Source organism: Temnothorax nylanderi, unplaced genomic scaffold, assembly GCF_030848795.1.
Source record: "Temnothorax nylanderi isolate EJ_2023f unplaced genomic scaffold, tnyl_v1.0 TNYL_tig0395_pilon, whole genome shotgun sequence".
Taxonomy (NCBI): domain Eukaryota; kingdom Metazoa; phylum Arthropoda; class Insecta; order Hymenoptera; family Formicidae; genus Temnothorax; species Temnothorax nylanderi.
The window spans coordinates 2706-27926 of NW_027249457.1; the positions used below are offsets into that span (position 1 = coordinate 2706).

At 37.1% G+C, this 25221-nt stretch overlaps 1 protein-coding gene, 2 long non-coding RNA genes and 1 pseudogene across 3 annotated transcripts; 1 reads left to right on the forward strand and 3 right to left on the reverse strand.

Moving 5' to 3' along the window:
* Positions 1-238: 238 nt before the first annotated feature.
* On the reverse strand, positions 239-24694 carry LOC139782225 (uncharacterized). The gene is made up of 2 exons (XR_011720821.1): positions 24118-24694; positions 239-929 (listed from the first exon to the last, which is right to left on the reverse strand). It is a non-coding gene; the product is annotated as an uncharacterized lncRNA (long non-coding RNA).
* LOC139782224 (uncharacterized) lies at positions 15276-16352 on the reverse strand. The gene is made up of 2 exons (XR_011720820.1): positions 15997-16352; positions 15276-15902 (listed from the first exon to the last, which is right to left on the reverse strand). It is a non-coding gene; the product is annotated as an uncharacterized lncRNA (long non-coding RNA).
* On the forward strand, positions 16374-19180 carry LOC139782223 (uncharacterized). Its single transcript, XM_071721193.1, has 4 exons — positions 16374-16840; positions 17045-17185; positions 17269-17757; positions 17843-19180. The coding sequence occupies exons 1-4, from the start codon at positions 16645-16647 to the stop codon at positions 17908-17910; spliced, it is 894 nt and encodes a 297-aa protein (XP_071577294.1). The 5' UTR covers positions 16374-16644; the 3' UTR covers positions 17911-19180.
* On the reverse strand, positions 18507-20487 carry LOC139782222 (putative nuclease HARBI1; annotated as a pseudogene).
* Positions 24695-25221: the final 527 nt, after the last annotated feature.

The window sequence follows — 25221 nt, forward strand, 5'->3', positions numbered from 1 at the left end:
ATAACAGTTAAAATATAATATCTACGTAAAAAAGACCTGTACCTTTAGATGTAGAATTTATTTGACTACAAAATTATTTTGTGCTGATTTCAGTAATGTAACTAGGAAAAAAGTTATTATTGTTTAAAGACTATGAGGAATACTGTTACAACCGTCCCAACCCCCGGGACAATTGTAACAGCAGAGGGGGACGATTGTACCACATCATTTATAAACAAAATAAAGGTTATTTAGTAGGTTTAATTAATCAGTCTTACGAATTTAATGATAAAATAATTTGTTACATGACAATATCAGTATTTTTTTACATTGTAACAAACAAAAACAAATAATACTGTTCTCAACTGAAAGACTATTTATATAATCATATATATTTAAAAAATTAACCATAATAAAATGAAAAAAAAAAACAGAAAATAGCTCTCTCTCTCTCTCTCTCTCTCTGTCTGTCTTTCCTTATAATATAAACATAAAAAATGTATAATGTAAATATAAATTTAATATTAACATAAAAACTGAAAATAAAGAATCACGCAAATAAATCTATTTTTTTTGTTTTTTAGCGGTAGCACGGCTAGATTTCTTTGGTTCAGGTTTACTTTGCAAATTCGAAAGATTTTTTTTAACTCTTTTCTTTTGCTTGTCTTCATACTCAATCTGCACGTTTTCCTTTTCTGGCGTGTCTGTGTAGATGGCTGATTTTATTGCAGCTTCTATATCCCATGGTAACAGAGGATTCTGTGTGATCTTCCTCATTTGTAGAATCTTTCTTCCTTTTGTATCTCATCAGAGATACATGACACAAGTCATACTTTTTGGCAGCCGCACGAATGGATAACTGACCCTTCATAACCTCTTCAAACGCCTGTTCGTATAAATCTATTTCTTTCGTGCCCCGTTGCGTCTTGCGTTTTCTTGTTCGCGGCATTCTACGAAGAAAAATACAAATAACATTGTAAAAAACAACACTAAAATAAGACCAACCAAACGGGGTTAGGTTAAGTTGAAGTTGTCCCCGAGCAACGGGGACAATTGTAACGCTACAACTGTCCCCAGGCATTGATGTTACAATTGTCCCCTAATGATATTTTATGATTCGAAGTAAATTTTTTACATAAATATCTGGATGAAAGTCAATCGTATTATGCAAATCATCAACATAGATAATCACTAAAACATATAAAAATAAAACCTTATACCTTCGGCATAAAGAAAGAAAAATATTTCAGATTTTATGCACGTAAGAAAACTTACTTTAGGAAGGAAAAAAGTAACTTCTTCTCCTGCACACGTGCACGTTCCGCGAGAGGCGGCAATGAATTAAGAAACAAATGCCGCTCCATCTAGCGGATCTCGCCTCGCGGTCCCACATACGTATCTTTTATAATTTAAGAAATATTCACGATGTTACAACTGTACCCTGTTACTTTTGTCCCCGGTCTACCCTACAGGTGAATGAGAAACCTAAAATAACGGACCATGCATGGCTAAAAGTAGAACTTAATATGAATAAAAAGAGAAATAAATATAAAAAATTTAAAGGCAGGGACTATAGTAAATTTAATGTAGATGAATTTCTTAGAATAATGGAAGGAAAAACTGAGCATGGTCAAGGGCTAGATCTATATATATAAGTACCGTCTTCTGTCTATCTGTCTGTCTGTCTGTCTGACCGCGAACTACTTATTCGTTAGTGGACCGAATTTTTACCAGAAGTATATGAAATAGGGGTAGAATTTCCCGGGGAGTGCCATAAAATGTATAATTTTTTGTTACCAATCTTTTTGGAAAACGGTATCACGTATCAGAAATTTTTCAATTTTTTCGGGAAATAATTGACCGAATCTCAAAGAATTATATGGTGAAACAGGGGTAGAATTTTCCAGGGAGTGCTATAAAGCGTATCATTTTTCGTTACCGATCTTTTTGGAAGCCGGTACCGTTCCAATTTTTCGGGAATTAATTGACCGAATCTTAAACAATTATATATGAAATACGAGTAGAAAGAACTAAAGAATATAATAAAATTTAATTTTTGGAAAATAAGTTTAATTTTTCATTAATAGATAATTTTTTATTAATGGATATATTTTTTTGAAACCGGTGCCAAAATTCTTCTAATTTGTTGTTGATGGCGTAAAATGGAAGTTTTTAATCGATCCCCTTAGGGTTACAATTCTCATCCATCACTACCCTTCTCCTCTCACTTAACCCTTTGGACCAACGGCTTAATGTCTCTTTCCGAAAGACGGAGCCCAGTTTTCTCCGCACGAGAGTCCTTTTCTCGCACGGAGGGCGTAGCTTTCGGAAATAAATTCCATGTTTACGTGCTCAAGTGGACTCGAACCTGGTTTCTCAGGTTACGAGTCTGGCGCTCTACCACTAGACCACACTGCCGCCTTAATTTGTTGTTGATGATTTTGATGAAACTGGTACCAAAAGATTACTAATTTTATGGGGATGGCTATTATGAGGTTAAAAATTGGGGGTTTTATGGGGTTCTATTGGTGCTCCTAATTAATGGGTGAGTTTGGGGAGAGGGGAATAGATTTTGAGCCCGCGCGAAGCGCGGGCGAAAAATCTAGTATAAGTATAAGGGCTGAGAGATTTGTAAACAGTATAGTAAGTGTATTGGATACTGTAGCACCTAATAAAAAGTTTAAAATTCCAAAAGTATGGGAAGGGAAAAAGTAGTTTTCACATGAAATAAGAATGGCAGCAGTTAGAAAGGATGAGGCTCACAGTAGAGCAATAAGCACAGGTAAGGAACAGAACTGGGAATATTTCAAGAATGAAAGAAATGCAGTAGTAAAACTTATCAGGGCAAAAAAGAAGGAATATTATGAGAATATGATAGATAATAATAGGAGTGATCCTACAAAGATGTGAAAAACTTTGAAAGAAATAATTAAGGGTGAGCAAAGGGGTTCAGAGAACATTGATAAGGTAGATTTTGAAATTTTAGAAGACAGAAGAATGTAATATAGCTGATAAATTTAATATACCTATATTAAAAAATTCAAATTAATTTAGGCAATAAGAGCCGAGCGTGATATTTAGCCACTAAGATTTATTTTACAAAGCTATAATTACTACAGTCAAAAATAGTCACATAACGTACGTTCGACCCTTTTTGATGTCATCTTCAGCGCATTGTCTTAACATTAAATTAACATACACTTCTAGCTAAACGGGACCTTCTTTTTCTGCAAAACTCATGTCAAAAACGTTACTTCTTACAATGGTTTGGGCAGATGCACACTCCGAAGCCTCCCCAGGTATCCTCGTGTGTGGTTTCCTGGTTTGAGCGCCAGGAAATTCGATTATGGAGTATCTTGTCATTGTGGGTCGTTAGAAAAGACACCTGTATAAGTATTCAGAGCAACAGCTACCTTTGGATTGCATATATAAAGTCATAATGAGAGACGTAACACTACTTACAATGATTGATGTCATTTATTAAGGCTCCTGGATAGTCACCGCGGCCATATTAAATTTCTTGCTATCGAGGCGAGAAATTACCCTATTTTATGTTGCGGTATTTTCCGAAATAAAAAGACATTTCAATAAAAAATCACTATAGATCGTTTCAACACACTTCTAAAATTTAACGGATACTATCCTTTTCCCTCGACAATAAACAAACAGCCATAAAATGAAGCCTAAACATACGGAAAAACAAGCCGTTTGACGACTATCGAAAGGAGTGGAGAATGTTCCTTCCGTATATGTATTTCTTGCAAATCTTACCATACGTTAAATTTTACGAGTTTCACGAATACGTTAAACGTTATAGCACAAGTACAGAGCGAATAATAAAGAAATTTAACGCAACGCAAAATAGGTTGTCAACATGTCACAAAGGACAGAATTCTCCATTGGAGAGAGTGAGAGGAGAGAGTTCTTATTTCTACCGCGACGGTACGTCACCGTCGCTTCGGAGTTCTCGCTCAGGGACCAGGAGCCTTAAATCTGATCGTATTGTTAGTCAAAATTGCACGAATGTCCATGTGAGCGGTGGAACAGAATGTGTCTCGTCGACGTTTAGACGAACAATGACACATCTATTCTCAAAATACCATTGCTACTGGTCCTAGTTTAAGAACTGCTTCTTAACAAGAGATTAATATCCGAAATAATTTATATAAAAAGACAAAGAAACGGTATAAATTTGCAGACGGATACGGAAAATTTACCAGACATATATATAAATGTAATTGAAGGGCTTTCGAAAGTTTAAAATACACGTTGTTTTGTTCGGTCGTCAACTCCCCTTCATAAGTAGCAATGATATTTTGAGAATAGATGTGTCATTGTTCGTCTAAACGTCGACGAGACACATTCTGTTCCACCGCTCACATGGACATTCGTGCAATTTTAACTAACAATACGATCAGATTTAATAAATGACATCAATCATTGTAAGTAGTGTTACGTCTTATGACTTTATATATGCAATCCAAGGAGTGGGTGACGGCTGGTCTAGTGGGTAGAGCGCCAGATTCGTAATCCGGAGAACCGGGTTCGAATCCCGCTGGGCCACTGAGAATTTCTCAGTAAAATTGCCGCACCACCATCTGACGGATAGAGGTAATCTCTAGATGGGAAAACTGGGCTCCGTCTTTCGGAAGGAGACGTTAAGCAGTTGGTCCACTCATAGCCGTCGACCGCTATGAGGTACCGCAGGAAAAAATCACCAACCCGCTCGATAAGCGTACTATATTAATGCAGGCCAAGGCTTTCCCCGAGCTGTAGTGCCATGTATTTATTTATTTTTATTTTATTTTTTATATGCAATCAAAGGGTACCTGTTGCTCTGAATACTTATACAGGTGTCTTTTCTAACGATCCACAATGACAAGATACTCCATAATCGAATTTCCTGGCGCTCAAACCAGGAAACCACACACGAGGATACCTGGGGAGGCTTCGGAGTGTGCATCTGCCCAAACCATTGTAAGAAGTAACGTTTTTGACATGAGTTTTGCGGAAAAAGAAGGTCTCGTTTAGCTAGAAGTGTATGTTAATTTAATGTTAAGACAATGCTCTGAAGATGACACCAAAAAGGGTCGAAACGTACGTTATGTGACTATTTTTGACTGTAGTAATTATAGCTTTGTAAAATAAATTTTAGCGGCTTAAAACAACCTTGCTTCGAAACGCGGATCTAGCTCGCGGCTGGGCTGGGTTCGAAGGAGGCGCGGAGGAACGGACGCGAGGCGAGGTTGGCAAAACAAAGCGTATCGGTTTTACTATTAACGTAACAAAGTTTATTCTATAATGAACGGTCGCGATATTTACAACGGGTTGAGAATACAGGTTAACAGTCGCGGTATGTACAACGGTGTGATGAGCGCAGAACACAGAGTCGGGGCGCATGCGGTGCGCGCGAGAAGAACAGTGACAATACTCGCGGGGCGGCACTAGCGGCCGGATACACGTGTGTTGCGATCGTGACGGACGATCGGCTTGTCGCGGGCGGCGCGAGGTGAAGCGCGGTACGTGCGGGGCGGAGTCGGCACTTTCGGCGGCCTCGCGGGCCGAGTCGCGTGACAGTAGATATCGGCGCGGGCGGGGCCGGTTTTCCGGGCGTCGCGGATCGGAGCGCGGGAAAAATGGCGCGAAGCGCGGAAGCGGCAATGATATCGCGAGGAGCAGGATCGGTCTAGCGCGAGTCCGACCACCGAGAAGCGCTCGGTGGAGGCAGAGTACGGGGCTCTACCCCCGAGGACGGCTGCAAGCGGCTAGATCGAAGAAACGGCGCGAGACCAACCACCGAGAAGCGCTCGGTGGAGGTAGAGTACGGCGGCTCTACCCCCGATGGAAGGCTGCTAGCGTCTGGAGACGGAGCGGTATCCGGCGAGGAGCGCTCGGTGGAGGCAGAGAAGCGCTCTGCCCCCGTTCGGATAGCCTTGAGTGGAAGCTGGTCGTTTATCGAGAATCGCTCGGCGAAGACAGAGTATGCCGGAGGCGCTCTACCCTCGTTCTGACTTGCTAGAGAGATGCGGGAATTCAGGATCGGTGCGGTCGGTCGGAACGTTGATCAGGAAATCGCAATTTGCGTTAAAAACGCTCCGTTTATATACCCGTCGCGGCGGCGTTACGTAGTGGCGGGGGTAGCGACGGCGATCGCGAGCGCCGGGACGGTGCGGCGGAACGGTCGGAGACTACGGCGTCCCGACGCCGCGATCGCGTACGGCGATCTTCGGTCGCTGTCGGCACCGCTCGGCGCGTCGAGGCGGTTGCCGCGGTGAGTCCGTTCGCGGACTTCCTAACGTTACAATGAAAGCGTTTAAAATAAGGTGGGCACACCGTGCCCGTTCCTCGTCTTGCGGGTGGTCGGCCGGGCGGCCTCGGCCTGGTGTTTGGCCGAAACGATGCAGTTTAGGGGTAGGGGAGACCGGGGCTAAACCGCCAACGGGGTTGAACCGCCAAATCAAATATCTCGGAACCTGTATATTGTGCGAACTCGCTATTAACATTGTAAACGCTGCTTATGGTACCCATGTGACCAACGGAGTTTCGGCAGGTTACCTGCCGTGTTATGATTTTTACGGAGGCAAACGTGTTTTCGTGATGAAAAGTGAAATTTTCTGCGCGTGGAAATTTTGTAATATCTGCAATAATATTTGCTCTCCAAATCTCGAGGTACGTGATTATAAATGCATGCTGATTATAAAGAGTAATGCATGCTGAACACGAATCCAGTGTAGATATCTAATATTTCATGGGCGATCAAACCTGAAACTGATTTATCCCGGGGGGGTGGCGGTTCAACCCCGGCATTTTTGAGATTTCAATTTTTCCACCGTTGTCGTTTTTGCTCTATACCGTTTAAACAAAGCAACATAGATAAAAATTTCCTATATAAATTTTGTAGCTAAAGGTTCACTCTTTACAGTGGTATACCACATTTAACTAAAATTATTTATTTTGTTGTGAAAAATCGGCACCGAAAAAAAACTGGCGGTTTAGCCCCGGTCTCCCCTACATCGTTACAGGCTAAATATCATGCTCGGCTCTTATTGCCTGAAATAATTTGAATTTTTTTATATACTGAACCTATATATATTTATTATTTATTAATATATATTATGTAAAAAGTATTAGTAACATTGTAAAATCTAGTAACAGGGGGATAAAAGGCACAGGTAAAAGAGGTAAAAAAGGCGCCAAGTACACGCAATGTATTTTGTAAATTCAAAAATCCAACCTAAGTGGTAGCTTTATTTTTCTTCAACAAAATTATATCACAAAATTACGTTACCTAGCTCAACCTAAGTGATATGTATAAATCCAAAAATCCAATCTAAGTAGTAGTAGCTTTAATTTCTCCTTAACAAAATTATCATATCACAAAATTATGTTACCTAACTCAACCCAAGTGACATGTATTTCAAAAAAAGTTGTGAAATCTTTAAATTGCGCCAATTGCAAAGAGAATAAAATATATATTGCTTTGAAAAGTAATTGTTGTGCAACTACTTTTAAAAAATAAAATCCAAGTGGTACGTATCTTTGTGTTCCCATTCAAGGATCTTTCTATTGCAACCCAAGTGGTAATAGCTTCTTAATTCTCCTTAACAAAATTATAATATTACAAAGAATTATTTTAATCACAAAGAATTTAAGAGGTAACAGTAGAAAATAAAAAAAGTAGAAACTTGCACATTGCTTCCTTATAGTTTTTAAGTGTGCAAGTAGAAACCTGCACATTGCTTCCTTATAGTTTTTAAGTGGGCAAGTAGAAACTTGCACATAGCTTCCTCATAATTTTTAAGTATGCAAATTATAAATTTGAACATTACTTCCTTACAATTTTTAAGTATGCAAATTATAAATTTGCACATTGCTTAATCAACATTTTATTTCGCTTATAAAGCTTTCTCTATGAAAAAGCCTGTTTTTTTATGCATAATTATTAGTAGATATTTATTAATTTGGCATCCTCATAGAGCAAGCTTTATGAGCGAAATAAAATGTTGATTAAGCAATGTGCAAATTTATAATTTGCATACTTAAAAATTGTGAGGAAGTAATGTTCAAATTTATAATTTGCATACTTAAAAATTATGAGGAAGCAATGTGCAAGTTTCTACTTGCCCACTTAAAAACTATGAGGAAGCAATGTGCAAGTTTCTACTGCACACTTTTTTTTATTGTGATAAAGCTTTATTGCAACTAATATCTGTTATACTAATATCTGTTATACTAATATCTGTTATACTAATATCTGTTATACTAATATCTGTTATACTAATATCTGTTATACTAATATCTGTTATACTAATATCTGTTATACTAATATCTGTTATACTAATATATGTTATACTCTTACAAAAATCAATTAAATAATTAATGTTTTTACTAAAATGATCCCTACTAATTGCGGATATATCTTATTTCCATTATGTTCAATACCAACCTTCTTTTAATGACACTCTATATACAATAAAACTACATGTATAACTTATACATGTAACTTTTTAAGCAGAAATCGGTAACTCCTTTACCGATCCTCGCCAAATTCAAGAAAAAACTGAAGAATATAACAGAATTAGAAATAACCCGATATTTCAAAATTTGCGGAAGTTAAAGCAACCACAGACATTTCTCCAAATATTATAGACCTTTGATCGCGTATAAAGCTAGGTCTAATCAACCAAATCTTAAAGAATGATATATGAAATAGGGGTAGAAAAGACTGAAGAATATAATAGAATTAGAAATAACCCAATATCTCAAAATTTGCGGAAGTTAGAGCAACCACGGACATTTCTCAAAAAATTCAAATTTTTATAAAGAAGGAACCCTTTTACTGATTATCGCCAAATTCAATACCAATCTTCTTTTAATGATACTCTATATAAAATTACATGTATAACTTATACTGACGGAAGTGTCAACATCAACCAAATATTGTTTACAAGCCTTTGAGTTTTGCACAACAAGTTTAATTTTTACTGCGTTGAAAATGTCGAGTTTTGTTCCAAATAAGCACCATTTGCGGGAAGTTTTGATTTTCTGTTTCAATTGGAAGAAAAGTGCAGCTGAAGCGCATCGAATGCTTGTGGAAGTGTATGGTGAATCTGCACCATCGGATAAATCTTGCAGAGAATGGTTTCGACGATTTAAAAGTGGTGATTTTAGTGTTGAAGACAAAGAGCGTTCGGGTCAACCGAAAAAGTTTGAAGATGAAGAATTAAAAACATTACTCGATCAAGATTCGTGTCAAACGCAAGAAGAGCTCGCAAAAACATTGGAAGTTACTCAACAAGCTATTTCGAAACGACTCAAAGCCGCGGGATACATCCAAAAGCAAGGAAATTGGGTCCCATATGAATTGAAACCGAGAGATATCGAACGACGATTTTGCATGTCCGAAATGTTGCTTGAACGGTACAAAAAGAAGTCTTTTCTGCATCGAATCATTACCGGGGACGAAAAATGGATTCACTACGACAACCCGAAACGCAAAAAACCGTATGTAAAGCCCGGCCAACCGGGAACATCAACGCCGAAGCCGAATATGATGCCAAGGTAATGCTCTGTATTTGGTGGGATCAGAAGGGTGTGATCCACTATGAGTTTCTAAAACCTGGTCAAACCATCACGGGAGACTTCTACAGGCAACAATTGATCCGTTTAAAGCGAGCTATAGCCGAAAAACGTCCAGAATATGTGACCAGACACGAATCCATAATCTTTCACCATGACAACGCTCGGCCTCATGTTGCTGTTCCGGTTAAAAACTATTTGGAAAATATCGGATGGGAAGTTCTGGCTCACCCGCCTTATAGCCCAGACCTTGCCCCTTCCGACTACCATTTGTTTCGATCGATGCAGAACGCTTTGACTGGAATACGCTTCACTTCAGAACAGGGTATCAAAAATTGGCTCGATTCATTCTTGGCTTCAAAAGATGAACGCTTCTTCCGCGACGGAATCCATAAATTGCCAGAAAGATGGGAAAAAGTAGTGGCTAGCGATGGACAGTACTTTGAATAAGGTATTAATTCATTTTATCGTTCAAATAAATGCGTTTTTCAAGAAAAAAAACGGACCGAATTAAGTTGTACACCCAATATTATATTTTTCAGTTTTTTCTACCCCTATTTCATATATAATTCTTTAAGATTTGGTTGATTAGTTCTTGAGTTATAGAAATTTCGGTAAATTTGGCACACACATACATACATACATACATACACACATACGGACATTTTTTTAAAATTACGATTTTCCGACGTTTTCGAACATAAGGAACACATTGGTATTGAAGACTAAAAAAACAATTTTTTCTTCGGTCTTTTCTACCCCTATTTCATATATATTTCTTTAACATTTGGTTAATTAGACTTGCAATTAGTTTTATATACGATCAAAGGTCCATATACGAAGTTTATGAAAACAAAGCTTTCTCTATGAGGAAGCAATATTTATTTAAAATAAAATAAATAAATTTTTTTTGTAAAAAAACTTGGCGCTGCTTTTTTACTCCCGTCGCATTCTTCCCTAAATTATGTTTATTGTTTCTTTATTCAATCAAAAATTTTAGTACTAATGTTGTAACGATGCACCCCTTACGCCAAGGCATCGTTCCCGGCCACCACCCGCCGGATGCCGTCCGACCGACCCTCCGTCGGGCGAGGACAGGGCGCGGTGCGCCCACCTTTTTAAACCTTTGAAACACACCGTGTGCGCGGGAAACCCGCCGCACCGGTGCCTTCCCGCACGACGCCGACGAGCGCCGACGGGAGCCGATCCCCGCCGAAGACGAACGCGCGGGATCGCGCCGCTCCCACCACCACGCGGCACGCCTGACGATCGGCCTCCCTCCTGCCGAACTCGCCGCGCCGAGCGGTATATAAGCCGGTACGCGCGGCGAGACGGCACTTCGTCTATACCACGGCATTCCGCCTGTTCCTGACGAAGCCTACCCACCAGCTCCTAGGGCGACACACAAAACGACGTCCAGAGTGTGGGCCTCGAATGAGGGTTCTCAAGTGTCCCCGAACTCCAGCCCACTTGCTCCCGACGGCCACGGCTCAACGAGGTCGAGCGTGCTCAGCCTCGCCGCGAGGGTTCTCGCTGCCGTGACCCCGGGACTCCGCACTCCTCCGCTATCCATATCGCGCTCCGTATTATTTCGCCGAACCGAGTGCATATGCACGACCGCCCGTTGTAACATACCGCGTTCGCTAGTATCCGTAAAACCGCGTCCAGTCTTATTCCGCATAGCGTACCGAGTGCACATGCACTACCGACCGTTGTAATATACCGCGTTCCGCGATTATCTGTGAAGCCGCGTCCCGTCTTATTCTAGCGCCCGAGTGCACATGCACGACCGCCCGTTGTAATATACCGCGTTCGCTAGTATCCGTAAAGCCGCGTCCAGTCTTATTCCGCATAGCGTACCGAGTGCACATGCACTACCGACCGTTGTAATATACCGCGTTCCGCCAATCATTGTCTGTAATCTCGACCACGAGTCAACTAGAATAAATAACACGTGTGAAATACCAACTGATTATTGTCTCTGGGCCTTTCATCGAACTCCCGATCCGACGAACCAGTCCGCGTTCGATACTAAAGTCAGGCCGTTACAATGTTTAAATTTTAATGTTTAAATTTCGAAGTTTAGCAGCGCCAAGTTTTTTTTATAAGAAACATTTATTTTATTTTAATTAAATATTTTTATTTTGTACTGTTACCTCTTAAATTCTTTGTGATTAAAATAATTCTTTGTAATATTATAATTTTGTTAAGGAGAATTAAAGCTACTACTTGGGTTGGAATAAGAAGACCCTTGAATGGGAACACAAAGATATGTACTACTTGGATTTTATTTTTTAAAAGTAGTTGCACAACAATTATTTTTCAAAGTAATATATATATATATATATTCTCTTTGCAATTGGCGCAATTTAAAGATTTTACAACTTTTTTTGAAATACATGTCACTTGGGTTGAGTTAGGTAACATAATTTTGTGATATGATAATTTTGTTAAGGAGAAATTAAAGCTACTACTACTTAGATTGGATTTTTGGATTTATACATATCACTTAGGTTGAGCTAGGTAACGTAATTTTGTGATATAATTTTGTTGAAGAAAAATAAAGCTACCACTTAGGTTGGATTTTTGAATTTACAAAATACATTGCGTGTACTTGGCGCTTTTTTTACCTCTTTTACCTGTGCCTTTTATCCCCCTGTTACTAGATTTTACAATGTTACTAATACTTTTTACATAATATATATTAATAAATAATAAATATATATAGGTTCAGTATATAAAAAAATTCAAATTATTTCAGGCAATAAGAGCCGAGCATGATATTTAGCCTGTAACGATGCACCCCTAAACTGCATCGTTTCGGCCAAACACCAGGCCGAGGCCGCCCGGCCGACCACCCGCAAGGCGGGTTTTGTTAAAGAATTTTGTTAAAGAAAAATAAAGCTACCACTTAGGTTGGATTTTTGAATTTACAAAATACATTGCGTGTACTTTTGAAAAAGGTAATTTTGATATCACGCATTTTGTCTCAGTCTTTCGTCGCATTAATGTAACAGAATTGAAAATGCTTTTCCACGATTGCAGTACATATATCACTGATCCCAGGAAACTCTTTTTTATATGGAAAACCAGAAATAATTACAGATTTACAGATTTTCTTACCTACTTTTATCTCAATATGGTGTCTCATGTTGTAGACGAGTTGTCAACTCATCATAACATGTACTTCATATAACAGTTGCACAGTTTGTACGAACGTTGAAAACAAGTTTCCTGGGATTGAAATACGCGAAAAAACATTGTCGAATCCTCTAAATCGATATTAGAAGTCTAATATAACAGTATACCCGGGAAAAAAGAATTAGATCTGCCGAGATATGACCAGATCTGGTTCATCAGATCTGGCCAGATATAATTTGATCTGCCAAGATATAATTATTTACCGAATGTATCCAGATCTGCTCAGATATAATTAAAAATCATAAAGGGATGTAAAATGCTATAAAACCATTAATATATCGATTCAAAATTGTGTGCCACTTTATTAAGTATAAGCGTGGACTCCTATACAACTGATATTCGATAAGTTGTACCGTACACTTGATTTATATATCGTTCTTATACCATCGTTTGTCATATTTTAAATACGAGAAACGGATCTCATAGAATGCCATCTATCGGATGATCCGACATTTGCACTGGGTATAACAGAAAGGTCGGGACACTGGGTTATCTCGGAAAGATGACATTTTCGGAAGAAATGTTTTATACAAAAGTTGTAGGGCACCAAGTTACCCATTATATGGTGATATTGGTAACTTGAACAATCTTGGGAAAGTCACATCAAGGTCACATTGAGTTTTTTAACCCTTCGCAGAAAGAGTGGGGCTTTCAAGACCCACTCGATATTTCCATTTCGAATTTTACGGTAATTTTATTACGTACTCATAAAAAAAAAAACCAAACAAGAATCAGGCATATATAACGGTATAAATAGACGGTATAAATTCTTAAAATCTTTGAAAGTATGTTTGAATTTTTTCAGATTTTTTATGGCACCATTACAGCTTGAAAATCTTAACTGGCCTAAAAGACCCACTTGTTCGACGAAAGCAGCAGAATTACACATGTTCTGCGAAGGGTTAAACAGGGACTCCTATTTTTTATGTCATATTTGCTATGCTAGCTTTGTGATGGTGAAAAAATTTTTTTTCGAGATTTTGATGGAAATAGGTTTAGAATGTTCCAAAATGTCGAGAAATCATATTAGTAGAAAATGTCCGGAAATATGTATGTATGTGTGTACGGATTTTTGTACACGCATCTACTTCTACAATTTTTTAGATACCGGGTTGAAATTTGGCACACAAATAGAGTATATATTATAAATATTATGTTCTCCTCTAATTTTCTTAAAATCCGTCGACCGGTATGGATTTTAAGGGGATTTTCATTTTTTAGGAAAGTGTGTTTTACGCTGTAGCTTTCTCAATATTCTATTATATTCTATTATACTTCAGTTTTTTCTACCCCTATTTCATATATAATTCTTTAAGATTTGGTTGATTAGATCCATTTTTATACGCGATCAAAGGTCCATAATTTTTTTAGAAATATGTGTGGCAAATTTTGAAATATCGGGCTATTTATATTTTTATTATATTCTTGGCTTAATTGTCTAGATCGAATCATGATCTAAGATCGATATGATCCAAACAATTAAGTCAAGATCGGGGCATGATCCAGACAATTAAGCCAAGATCGGGGCACGATCTAGACAATTAAGCCAAGATCGGGGCATGATCTAGACAATTAAGCCAAGATCGGGGCATGATCCGGACAATTAAGCCAAGATCGGCGCATGATCTAGACAATTAAGCCATGATCGGGGCATGATCCGTACTTATAATACAAGATTTTATTTCGAATAAGAATAATAAATATAATTCAGAAGAACTGTCAATCAACATTAAATCTCCACATACTAGTAAAAAAAATACGAATGTTAAAAAAATGTATAATATTAGATGATAAAATTGAAAATAATAATTTCAACATGGATAATCTTATTTATCCACTCCCGGGAAAAAAATTATATATAATTATATATAAATATATATAATTATATATGTGATCATATAGAGACAAAATTCATATATAATTGCATCATATATAATCATATATATTTATATATAATTATATATAATCTTTTTTTCCCGGGCTGCCACAAACAATTGAAGAGAACGTGTTAGAAGAAAATTCGTGGTTAGATGATCCACCTTTAAATGAAATTATGATGATAATAGAAAGATATACTACATATTTTCTCGTGTTGATGTTCTTTTTATAATGAATTTACATTGGATTGAACCGATCTTTACTTCCGATGTTCAGATTGTCGAAGGTCAGCATTGCGGTAACCACTGGCACTGTATTTAGGGGAGACCGGGGCAAATCGTGACATTTTTTGGTTTTGAATTTTTTCTGAGATAAGTATTTGAGATAAAAATACGTTTTAGCCGGTTTTTTCATCGTGCAAACTTCTAGTTTTCAAAAAATATTTATTTGTGTCTTTTCATCACATTACTTTTAAAGTAGAACACGAAATGCCTCACTCTGTCTCGTGTCACGAATTGCCCCAATACCGGGGTAAATCGTGACAAGGCACGGGGCAATTCGTGACAATTCTTCTTTCAACGGTTTTCAATGTCCGAATTCGTCCTATTTTCATGATTTATATCAAAACGTACACTTACTCACTCAAAAAAGGTTTTTATTAATCAAATTGTACATTAAATGGAATAGAAAGGGCAAAAAATCGTTAGGCTTCGCTTTCGTCGTCTTCCGAACTGCGAGTAACGACCTTTCTCGGGCGTCCACGTCCTCTGCAAGCTGGCTGTTTCTTGGGGAGCTTGATCCTTATATTCTTTTTTTTATTTTGTACTCTTTCGTCATTTTCGTCAACAAGTGCATCGAGTTCATTAGCGTCAGTCAAAATTGCACTTCTCTTTCGTTTTCGTCCTCTTGTCGTGACTTTCCTTTTGCCCGCTTTTGGAAACGATCGAAGGGATTGTTTGAGGCCCTTGACACATCATTTTCAGTTGAGGTACCTGGCTGTGGTTGGTCATCTCCATTCCATCCTCGATCAGTGACTTGACCGGGTAAAAAATCGATTTCACCAAAAACGTCAGGATTGAAAGGAAAGATTCCTGCTGCTTTGAATCCGGCCCTGATGTTTGTACTTGTTGTGGCTAAAGGCAAAGAATCGGTGACGATCGAAGGGATGTCATATATCGTCATCGTTTTCCCAGGATTGTTCACGCAATGTGTCACGAATTACCCCAGGCGGTCATGTCACGAAATGCCCCAGCGTCATTTTTTATCTTTCGTGGTCCGAAAAACCCAGACAAGAAATAAATGCATGCAACCTGCGTTACACATGTGTGTGTAAATGCCAGGTGAACAAGTAAAACTTACCGTTTCAAATCTGGAAGCAATTGCTTCGTATTGAACACAAAATATCCGTGGATTCAAAAATTTACTTTTACACGAGGTAAACACTTTTTCCGCCACTGACAACGAAACATTGTAGATACGCACACCGAATTTTGTTCTAATATAGAGGACCATTAGACCCATCTATGGTCTGTAATACAGGTTTCTACCAGCAAATGCATAGAAGTTATCCGCGCGGGAAATTTTTCGTATTGTCACGAATTGCCCCGGTCTCCCCTACTATGATGGTTTAATGCTTCATATATGATAGTTTGTATTTTGATACTCATTCTTATTACGATCTAACATTATTTGAACGAAAATACATTGAAAAACGATACCCTAATCTGGAAGAAAATAATATAATATTTGAAAAAGTAACCAAGCAGCCAGATCTTACGTCGTGTGGAATATTTTCAGCAGCATTTGCTGTATCTATAGCACTAGGAGATGATCCATCTAGGCTGCGTTCGTAAACGTTACTCATAGAGTAAAAATGCCTCTAAACCCGTTCAGAAAGTCAGCGGGGGAAAAGCTACCTTTACCTACTAGCGTTCAGAAAGCCTTGAGAAATTACCCAGGGCATTCCTCAACGTACCCTGCTCGCGACTGAGGTAGAGTTTACCTGTCATGCGCAGAAACGCACTTTTCGCGTATTACACGTGTATTACACGAGGTCACGAGAAAGAATATAAGAAGTTCGAAAACATGTCTGCGATAAAATGTGGATCACAATCCCAAACTTTGTACGAAGTTGTAGAAGGCGCCGGTGGAGTTCCAATTTTTGATGCAGAGATGTCAAAAGTATTATTACGCGACAAAATAAGTAAGTTAACAAAATATACATTAGAGGTTCGGTGTATCTACATTGCCCTTTGTCCTGTCTCAATAGACACGAATTCTGTTTTCAAACACGCTTTTTTATGCTTAATATCTACTTCCTTGCTTTATGGAAATTCGAAGTTAATTGTTAAAATGTTTACAATTAATACAACAAGTAATATAATCCCCTTAAACGATACTTTTACAGCAGGTAAAATTAATTTTATCTCTTTGACTGAGAACATTATTGAAACTATTCTGCAACCGTATGGATACGAAATTATGTTACCCGAAAAAGATATTGATGTCGCGATAACAAGTTCATCACGAGATGACAATAAGTCCGAAGGTATGACAAATATTACTAATTTATAAATGTGTTTAGTTAAGAATCTGTTTTTATGTATTATAAGTTACATTGCTATTTTACAGTCACACATATAAATCTCAGTGATGCAGCCAATTCGTCTCGCTGTACGACATTTATTTCTAACTTACAATTAGAGAAAACTGATGAGAATACGAAACCGAGAGTCTTAGAAGAAAGTAATGGAAGAACTCCGGATAAAGGAATGAAAAGCTTGTGGACGGATAAAAGTAGAGCAATGCTCCTATACTTGTACAAGAAATACAAAGATGATTTTAGTTCCAATTGCATAAAAAAGGACGATATCTGGGCTAAAATTGCCTGCGATATGAAACACGAAGGCTATAATTTTGTTGCAGCACAATGCAAAGAAAAAATGAAATATATGAAGAAGAAGTACTTTAAAAAAATAGACAATATGGGTCCCAAAAGTACTGGTGCAGCACCAGTAAAATGTGAAAACTTCGAGGAACTTGACGAACTGTTTGGAAATAAGCCCAATGTTACTCCTGTTGCTATAGCAAGCTCATCACGAGATGACAATAAATCCGAAGGTATGACAAATATTACTTATTTATAAATGTGTTTATAGTTAAGAATCTGTTTTTATTTATTATGAGTTACCTTGCTATTTTACAGTCACACAGATAAATCTTAGTGATGCGGAAGTTAATAAAAAAAAGGGCGAAAAAGAGCGAATGCAATGACTCTGAGCGACCTGAAAGTGATGCTTGAAGAAAGAGAAGAAACGAAGAAGGCTAGGCACGAAGAAAAAAAGAAAATTCTTTAATCAAGTATCGATTCTTATGAAAGCATGATGGACAAATTGCTTAAAAAGCTGTAAAGCTGTGAGATTGTTTAATTTTGTTTCGTCCGGTTTGTTTATTTTATATAATATATTTTATATAATCATAAATTAATTATATATTAGTCAATATAGATTATAAGAAGATTATTAGAGTACGCATCAAAGAAAAACCATATTGAGTGTTAGTGATTTAAGCAATATTTGATTTAATAATTTGTCGTTTTTCTTGGATGGGGAAGAAAAGCCGTGAGTTTTAATTTTTTTAAATCTGTGCCAAAGATGCGGTAGACTGCGTTAATCCTAAAAATCGCCCGGGTGATCGAAATTAAAACTATATTATTTTAGCCCGGTATATATTATTTTTAACCGTATAATCCTACTTTCTTATATGTATTAATAAAAGTACATTATATATTTCTAAATATTATTTGTCGTACTCAAAGAATTCGCAATATTTAACAAAAATCAAATTAATAAAACATAAGGATATTATAATCAATCATCATTACGGTTTAATTCCTCACACAGTGCATCCCGACGTTCATTTCCAACTCGTTTTTCATTTTCACTCTCGTATATAATCTGTTCCTGTTGATTTTCCACTATTGCGTCCATACCTTCTTGTACGTATTCGCGTATTAAATCATCACCAAAATCTAGGCATATATTATGCAAAACGCAGCACGCAAGTATTGTTCCGGGTATTAAATCGATTCTGTTCTGTTGCGAATCGAATAAAGGAATATTCGCGAAGTGAATATTCCTGAGTGCGAACATTCTTCGAGATCGCTCGAATGGCTCCAAACCGCGACGGTTTACTTCCCCCCTTTTTTTTTGTTGTTTTCGAGCCAACGGCCAGGTGTTTCTCGCGTGATCGCAAGCACCGCGACCAATAGACGATTTGGAGCCAATCAGCGTTTCTCACGTCACCGAATTCCTCGCGGCCTAACGCGAAGCTCCGGCCGCGATCCCTTGCCTGCTCCGGCCGGGACGGGCAGTGAGCCATCATAACTCGTACGCGATACATTTATCGACGTCGAGAACACGGAGTAACATAGCGAGTGCGAAATAGCGAGTGCGAAATAGCGAGTGCGAAATAGCGAGTGCGAAATAGAAACGCGCATACAGTGTAACCCGCTTTTAATAAAGGGACTGACCTTTTTCTTGTACTTATTTTCTTGTACTTTCCACGGCGCGCAGCGCGAAAACGTCGAGCGGTCCACTAACATGTTCATATCCAAATATTTTAGGCGTCTAAATCGGCCAAATAAGAGAGCAAATGCTCTTTCAATTGTTTGCCTTGTCTGCGAAAGTAGTGTATTAAATTTCTCTTGCTGTTTTCTTAAATTTCCTCGATTCATATATGGAGTAATACACCACTTCAAAGTAGGATATGCTTTATCTGCTAAAATAAATTCATCATGTGGAAAATACTTTTCTAGATTTTGACGTATCGAATGATAAATATCAGAATTTCTAAAAATCCTAGCGTCATGTACTGAACTAGGGTATCCCGTATAACAATCTGTGAATTTTAAATTGGCATCGCATATTGCTTGCAGCGTTATGGCGTATTGCATTTTACGATTTATATACGTTTCGGCATCGTTTGATGGCGCTTTAATTGGCACATATGTCCCATCGAGAGCACCTATGACACCATCAATTCCAGCCATAGCTTTAAATTGTTCTTTTATCAATGGAAGCTCCTGTTCTGTTGGCCAATGAATCATTTGAGGTGCCATGACATTTAAAGCTGTCGTAATTCGAACGAAGCAGGAAAACAATGTAGATTTGCTTAAATCAAATCTTTCTCCGATCGATCTATTGTCATATAAAAGAACATCAATTTTAAATTAATTTCAACCAGGATTTCAACTTAATAAATAATAGTAATAGCTTAAATAAATAAATTAATTAATATATTAATTAATTAATTAATTAATTAATTAATTAATTAATTAATTAATTAAATAAATAAATAATATACAGTATACACTCTTATAATCAAAGAATTACTCGCTTTTGATGTGCAGAAAGAGCGAAAATTCATATATTATGTATAAATAAAAAAAAATATATATTTTAGCATACCTATAAGAATCTGGCGTCGCTAATAGCCATATTATTGCTAATAATTGTTTCTCAGCTGGGACCATTGGTCTCCCAGTTTCACTAGTATTTTTTACTTTCGGACCGATAATAGTAAGTAAACATTCAAAAGTTTCACGCGTTATTCTAAAGTTTGACTGAAATTGTTTGTTAGTAAAATAATGAATGGTTTGTTCAACGTAGTCTTGGATGCGTCGGGCCTTCTTCTTCTTTTTCTTTGAGGAAAGTGTCAACAAAATTTCAGTTTTCTGTCAGATGATAAATCAGAATCAAATAATTCGTAATTGGACAAAAGGCTCCTTCCCATTGATATTGCCATGACAATGATTGCTTTTTTAGCAATCTTTTTTCTGTCGTTACTCATGTTTTCTTTCGTGCCGTGTATAACAGTTTGCTAAAAAACATTAAAATATTTTATTTTTTGCAACATATTCTACATATTCTTGCTTTGGTTGAAACTACGTTTTAAGTCCATAAGTAACCCATACAGCACAGAAGCTTGCAGTCACATTGCAGGAACGTTAAAACAACGTTTCTGCAATGTGACTGCAAGCTCTGTACTGTATGAGAATGGCGCGTTGGTTTGCTAAGACGAAGAATTGTACATACGTTAAATTCAATCGAATAATATTATTAGGCAATCAAGATCCAATCTTAACCGTTTAACGGCGTTTTTCCTTAGTTAAAATATTTTACAAAACATGGTGTTTATTTAGATCGACCCAATTGGCAAGTAAATGGACAGCCGTGACAGAACGTTATACCTACTAATTATACTTGCAAATTGTGTCGATCTAAATAAACACCATTTTTGTTGAATAATATTGGCGGATAAAACTCTTATTTTTCGTTTAAAATATTTTATTTTATCTTTTAAAAAATATATTTATTTATTTATATCTACAATATGAAATATGTATTTTATATTTTATAAAATTAAATTAAAACAATATAAATATAAATAATAATAACAACTAGTATAATTCTCTTATTTACTTGTAAATATTATTATATATTCACTATATTATTCAATTAACGCTCGAATCTAGCGAATAATATATATATATATATATATATATATATATATATATATATATATATACTAGGTGCGCAACTAAGTTTCCGGGTTTCACACATAGATGGCACCAATAACACATGTACTCGACTTACATGTCTGAAGTTGTCTGAAGTTATAGCTTGGACATCTGTTAACAATAACCAGTCGTTATATAAACACATATCGCAACGCAAAAATATTTTTTCTAACAACGGAGATGTCGAGTTTTGTGCCAAATAAACAGCATTTGCGGGAAGCTTTGCTTTTCTGCTTTAACTTGAAAAAAAATGCAGCTGAAGCACGTCGTTTGCTTGAGGAGGCCTACGGCGAACATGCACCATCGAAAACTACCTGTGAAGATTGGTTTAAACGCTTCAGAAGTGGCGATTTCGACACTGAGGACAAGGAGCGCTCCGGAAGACCAAAAACAATTGAGGACGCCGATCTGCAAGCGTTATTGGATGAAGATGATACGCAAACACAAGATCAACTTGCGGAGGCATTAAACATGACTCACCAAGGTATTTCCAAACGTTTACATGCCATGGGAAAAATTAAAAAGGAAGGAAAATGGGTGCCGCATTAGTTGACTGAGAGACAGATGGAAAATCGAAGAGCCACTTCCAAAATTTTGCTTTTGCGGCATGAAAGAAAGAGTTTTCTTCATCGAATTGTTACTGGCGATGAGAAGTGGATATATTTAGAGAATCCCAAACGCAAAAAATCGTGGCTTTCACCTGGTGAAGAATCAACATCGACGGCACGGCCAAATCGTTTTGGAAAGAAGACAATGCTCTGCGTTTGGTGGGACCAGAAAGGAATCGTGTACTATGAGCTGCTGAAACCGGGCGAAACTGTCAATGGGCATCGCTACCGACAACAACTGATCAATTTAAACCATACATTGCTCGAAAAACGGCCAGAATGGGACACGAGACACGAACGAGTGATATTGCAGCACGACAACGCTCCGTGCCATCGCAGTTCCATCGTCCAGGACACCATCAAAACGCTGAAATGGGATCTGCTACCGCACCCGCCGTATTCGCCAGACCTGGCGCCTTCCGATTATCACTTGTTCCGGTCGATGGCGCATGGCTTGGCTGGGCTACACTTGACCAATTTCGAAGAAGTGCAAAATTGGTTGGATGAATGGTTTCGGTCCAAAGACGCGTCGTTTTATTGTCGCGGTATTCATGTATTGCCAGAGAGATGGCGAAAATGTATAGCTAGCGAGGGACGATACTTTGAATAAACCATTTTTTGTATTTCTCTTGAAATTTTCCATTTTTTATTGATCAAAAAAACCCGGAAACTTAGTTGCGCACCTAGTATATATAATGTAAACAAGACTGATGCAACTATTAAAATTATATTAACGTACATACAAGTTTTTCGCAAATGTTTTCCAGTCGTAAATTTTACATTAAATTAAAAAAAAATTATTATAACAATTTTTAATAATATATAATATAATTACAAATACATTCTCATATGTTACATTTTTCATTCAGTCGCACAATTTGTATTTTATAAATAACTGTCTAAGATAATGATTCAGATAATATGACGATAATTATACCTCTAACAAATTTGTATTACGCGATAAAATTTTACTCCATGATCGTTCATAAACTTTGAGGTGTTCTCCGACGTAAATATGTCTCTACACGGTCACGTGATTATTCCCCGTGAAGTTTACCTTACCCCGCAGGGTAAGGTTTACGAACGCAGCCCTAGTAAAAGATATTTGACAAATATGAAAAAGATGCGTAGACACTGTATAAAGATTATTAATGAAAAAATTTCACTATCATTTCCGGAAGAATAATAATTTATAATTTTTCAAATAAAATATAATATTTTAAAATAATGATCACGATATAAAAAATAATGACAATAATACGGAAAAGGGCACGGAAAAGATATAAATAGATATAAATATAATAGATATAAATGTAATTGATTTATTGAAATAGTCAAGTAAGAGGAAACCGAACCGCCATGTTCGTTGAAAATAACAACCGTGGATTAGGTCTAATGGAGATACCACGTTAAAAAAAACGCGCCTTAAACTCTACCTCTTGTGTGGTGTGGAAAAGAGTTCAACTACGAGCAATGTTGTCGCCAACTTGACGGCACGACACTCATTATGGCGATGTTTGCCGTCTCATATCACGTTAACTCTTATTAGAAATTTGCACATTGCTTCCTCATTATGTTATTTTCGTTAAAATTTGAACTTTAGAGTTTGAACATTGTCAATTTCGTGTAAATTGAGGATTAATCGTGCAAATTAGAAACTTAAACATTACTTTTTCGTTAAAATTTGAACTTTAGAGTTCGAACAACGTCAATTTCATGTAAATTGAGGATCTTAAAGAATTATATATGAAATAGGAGTAGAAAAGATTGAAGAATATAATAGAATTAGAAAAATTTTTAATATTATAAAATTTTAACCCTTAAAGATTATATCTAAAATCTCAAGCGCTTGTTAAAGAATTATATATGAAATAGAGGTAGAAAAGATTGATCGATATAATAAAAATATAAAAAAATTGCCAATATAATAAAAAAAGTGTGCAAATTTGAAACTTGTACATTTTGCTTCCTATGTACGGATTCTTCGTAATTTCAAACGGTTATAGCTTAAGAACTAATCAACCAAATCTTAAAGAATTAACTCTTCGAGGGTAGCACCTTTGGATTTAAGTTCTCGGATTAATTTATCAAACCTCAAAAAATGATTAGAGAGATTATCATTACCGGCATCAAATTTCAATGTAAGAAGTGTCTTTGGTATCAAGAGCTGACTCGCAATACCTTTTCTTTGAAAAGCATTTTCCAACGATTGCCATACATCACGCGCTGTTGCTTTATCTTTCGCATACTCTAAATGACTATCTGCAATACGTTGTATTATTTGCGACTTACATTTTCTGTCCTTCTTCTTATGCTCGGTTATCTCGGCTTGCTTCCTCGCTCGTGTTTCCGCGTTGTCAGTCGTCTCAATTTGTACCAAATTCGTATACTCAACTTCAATGTAGGATGTGAGTTCTAATTCCGCTAGCAGAATCTCGACCCTGAATTTCCAGTCGTCGTAGTTTGTTCCGTCCAACAAGGGAATCCTGTACTTTTCTATTTCCGCCATTACACGTATCGCGCAGATTGATCTCGTCACAAGTTTAATACAAGTTTCTTTGGCTACTTTCCGTATCGCGTAAAGCCTGGGCCCATAACCTGATGGAATTTGGGGAATGGGAACGAAACAGACTGAACAGACTCCGTTATGCGTGGCTAAAATAAACTTTACTTTTCAAACGTGGTATCAACGGTCTTTTCAGCGCGAGAGCTAGCGAGGAAGAAGGCGGAAGTACGCAACGAAACAAATAAACGCGGAAGGCGATAAAGGCGCCTTTACATTAGTTTACAGAAACATGAACCATAGAATACATACATAATATAAATATCTTAATTTGCCATAAGTCCACATTTCTCAACAAAATCTTAAAGAATTGTATATGAAATAGGGGTAGAAAAAACTGAAGAATATAATAGAATTAGAAATAGATCGATGTCTCAAATATTGAGAAAACTACAGAAAAAAACACACTTTTCTGGAAAATGTAAATTCCCTTAAAATCCATACCGGTCGATGGATTTTAAGAAAATTAGAGGAGAACATACTATTTATGATATACAGGGTGATTCGAAACAACCTTTTATCCTTCAAACTACAGATTTTTGACACAATTCTAAGAAAACTTTTCCTCTTGCAAAATTGTGTCCAACGCTTACTTTCCGAGATATTAACAAAAATTGTTACCCTATTACGGGCCGAGTACAGGAGGTAGGCAGGAGCGGCGCAACTCACCGTTAGACGCGGGCGTTTACGTCGGGTGCCTGTTGCGATCAGCCGATCGATGCACACAAGTTGCGTACCAATATTTACTGCCAGCACAGAAAATCTACAGTTTATGTTACGCACACCGTAGATTTTCAGAACTGGCAATAACATTGTAAAACACATACAATGTT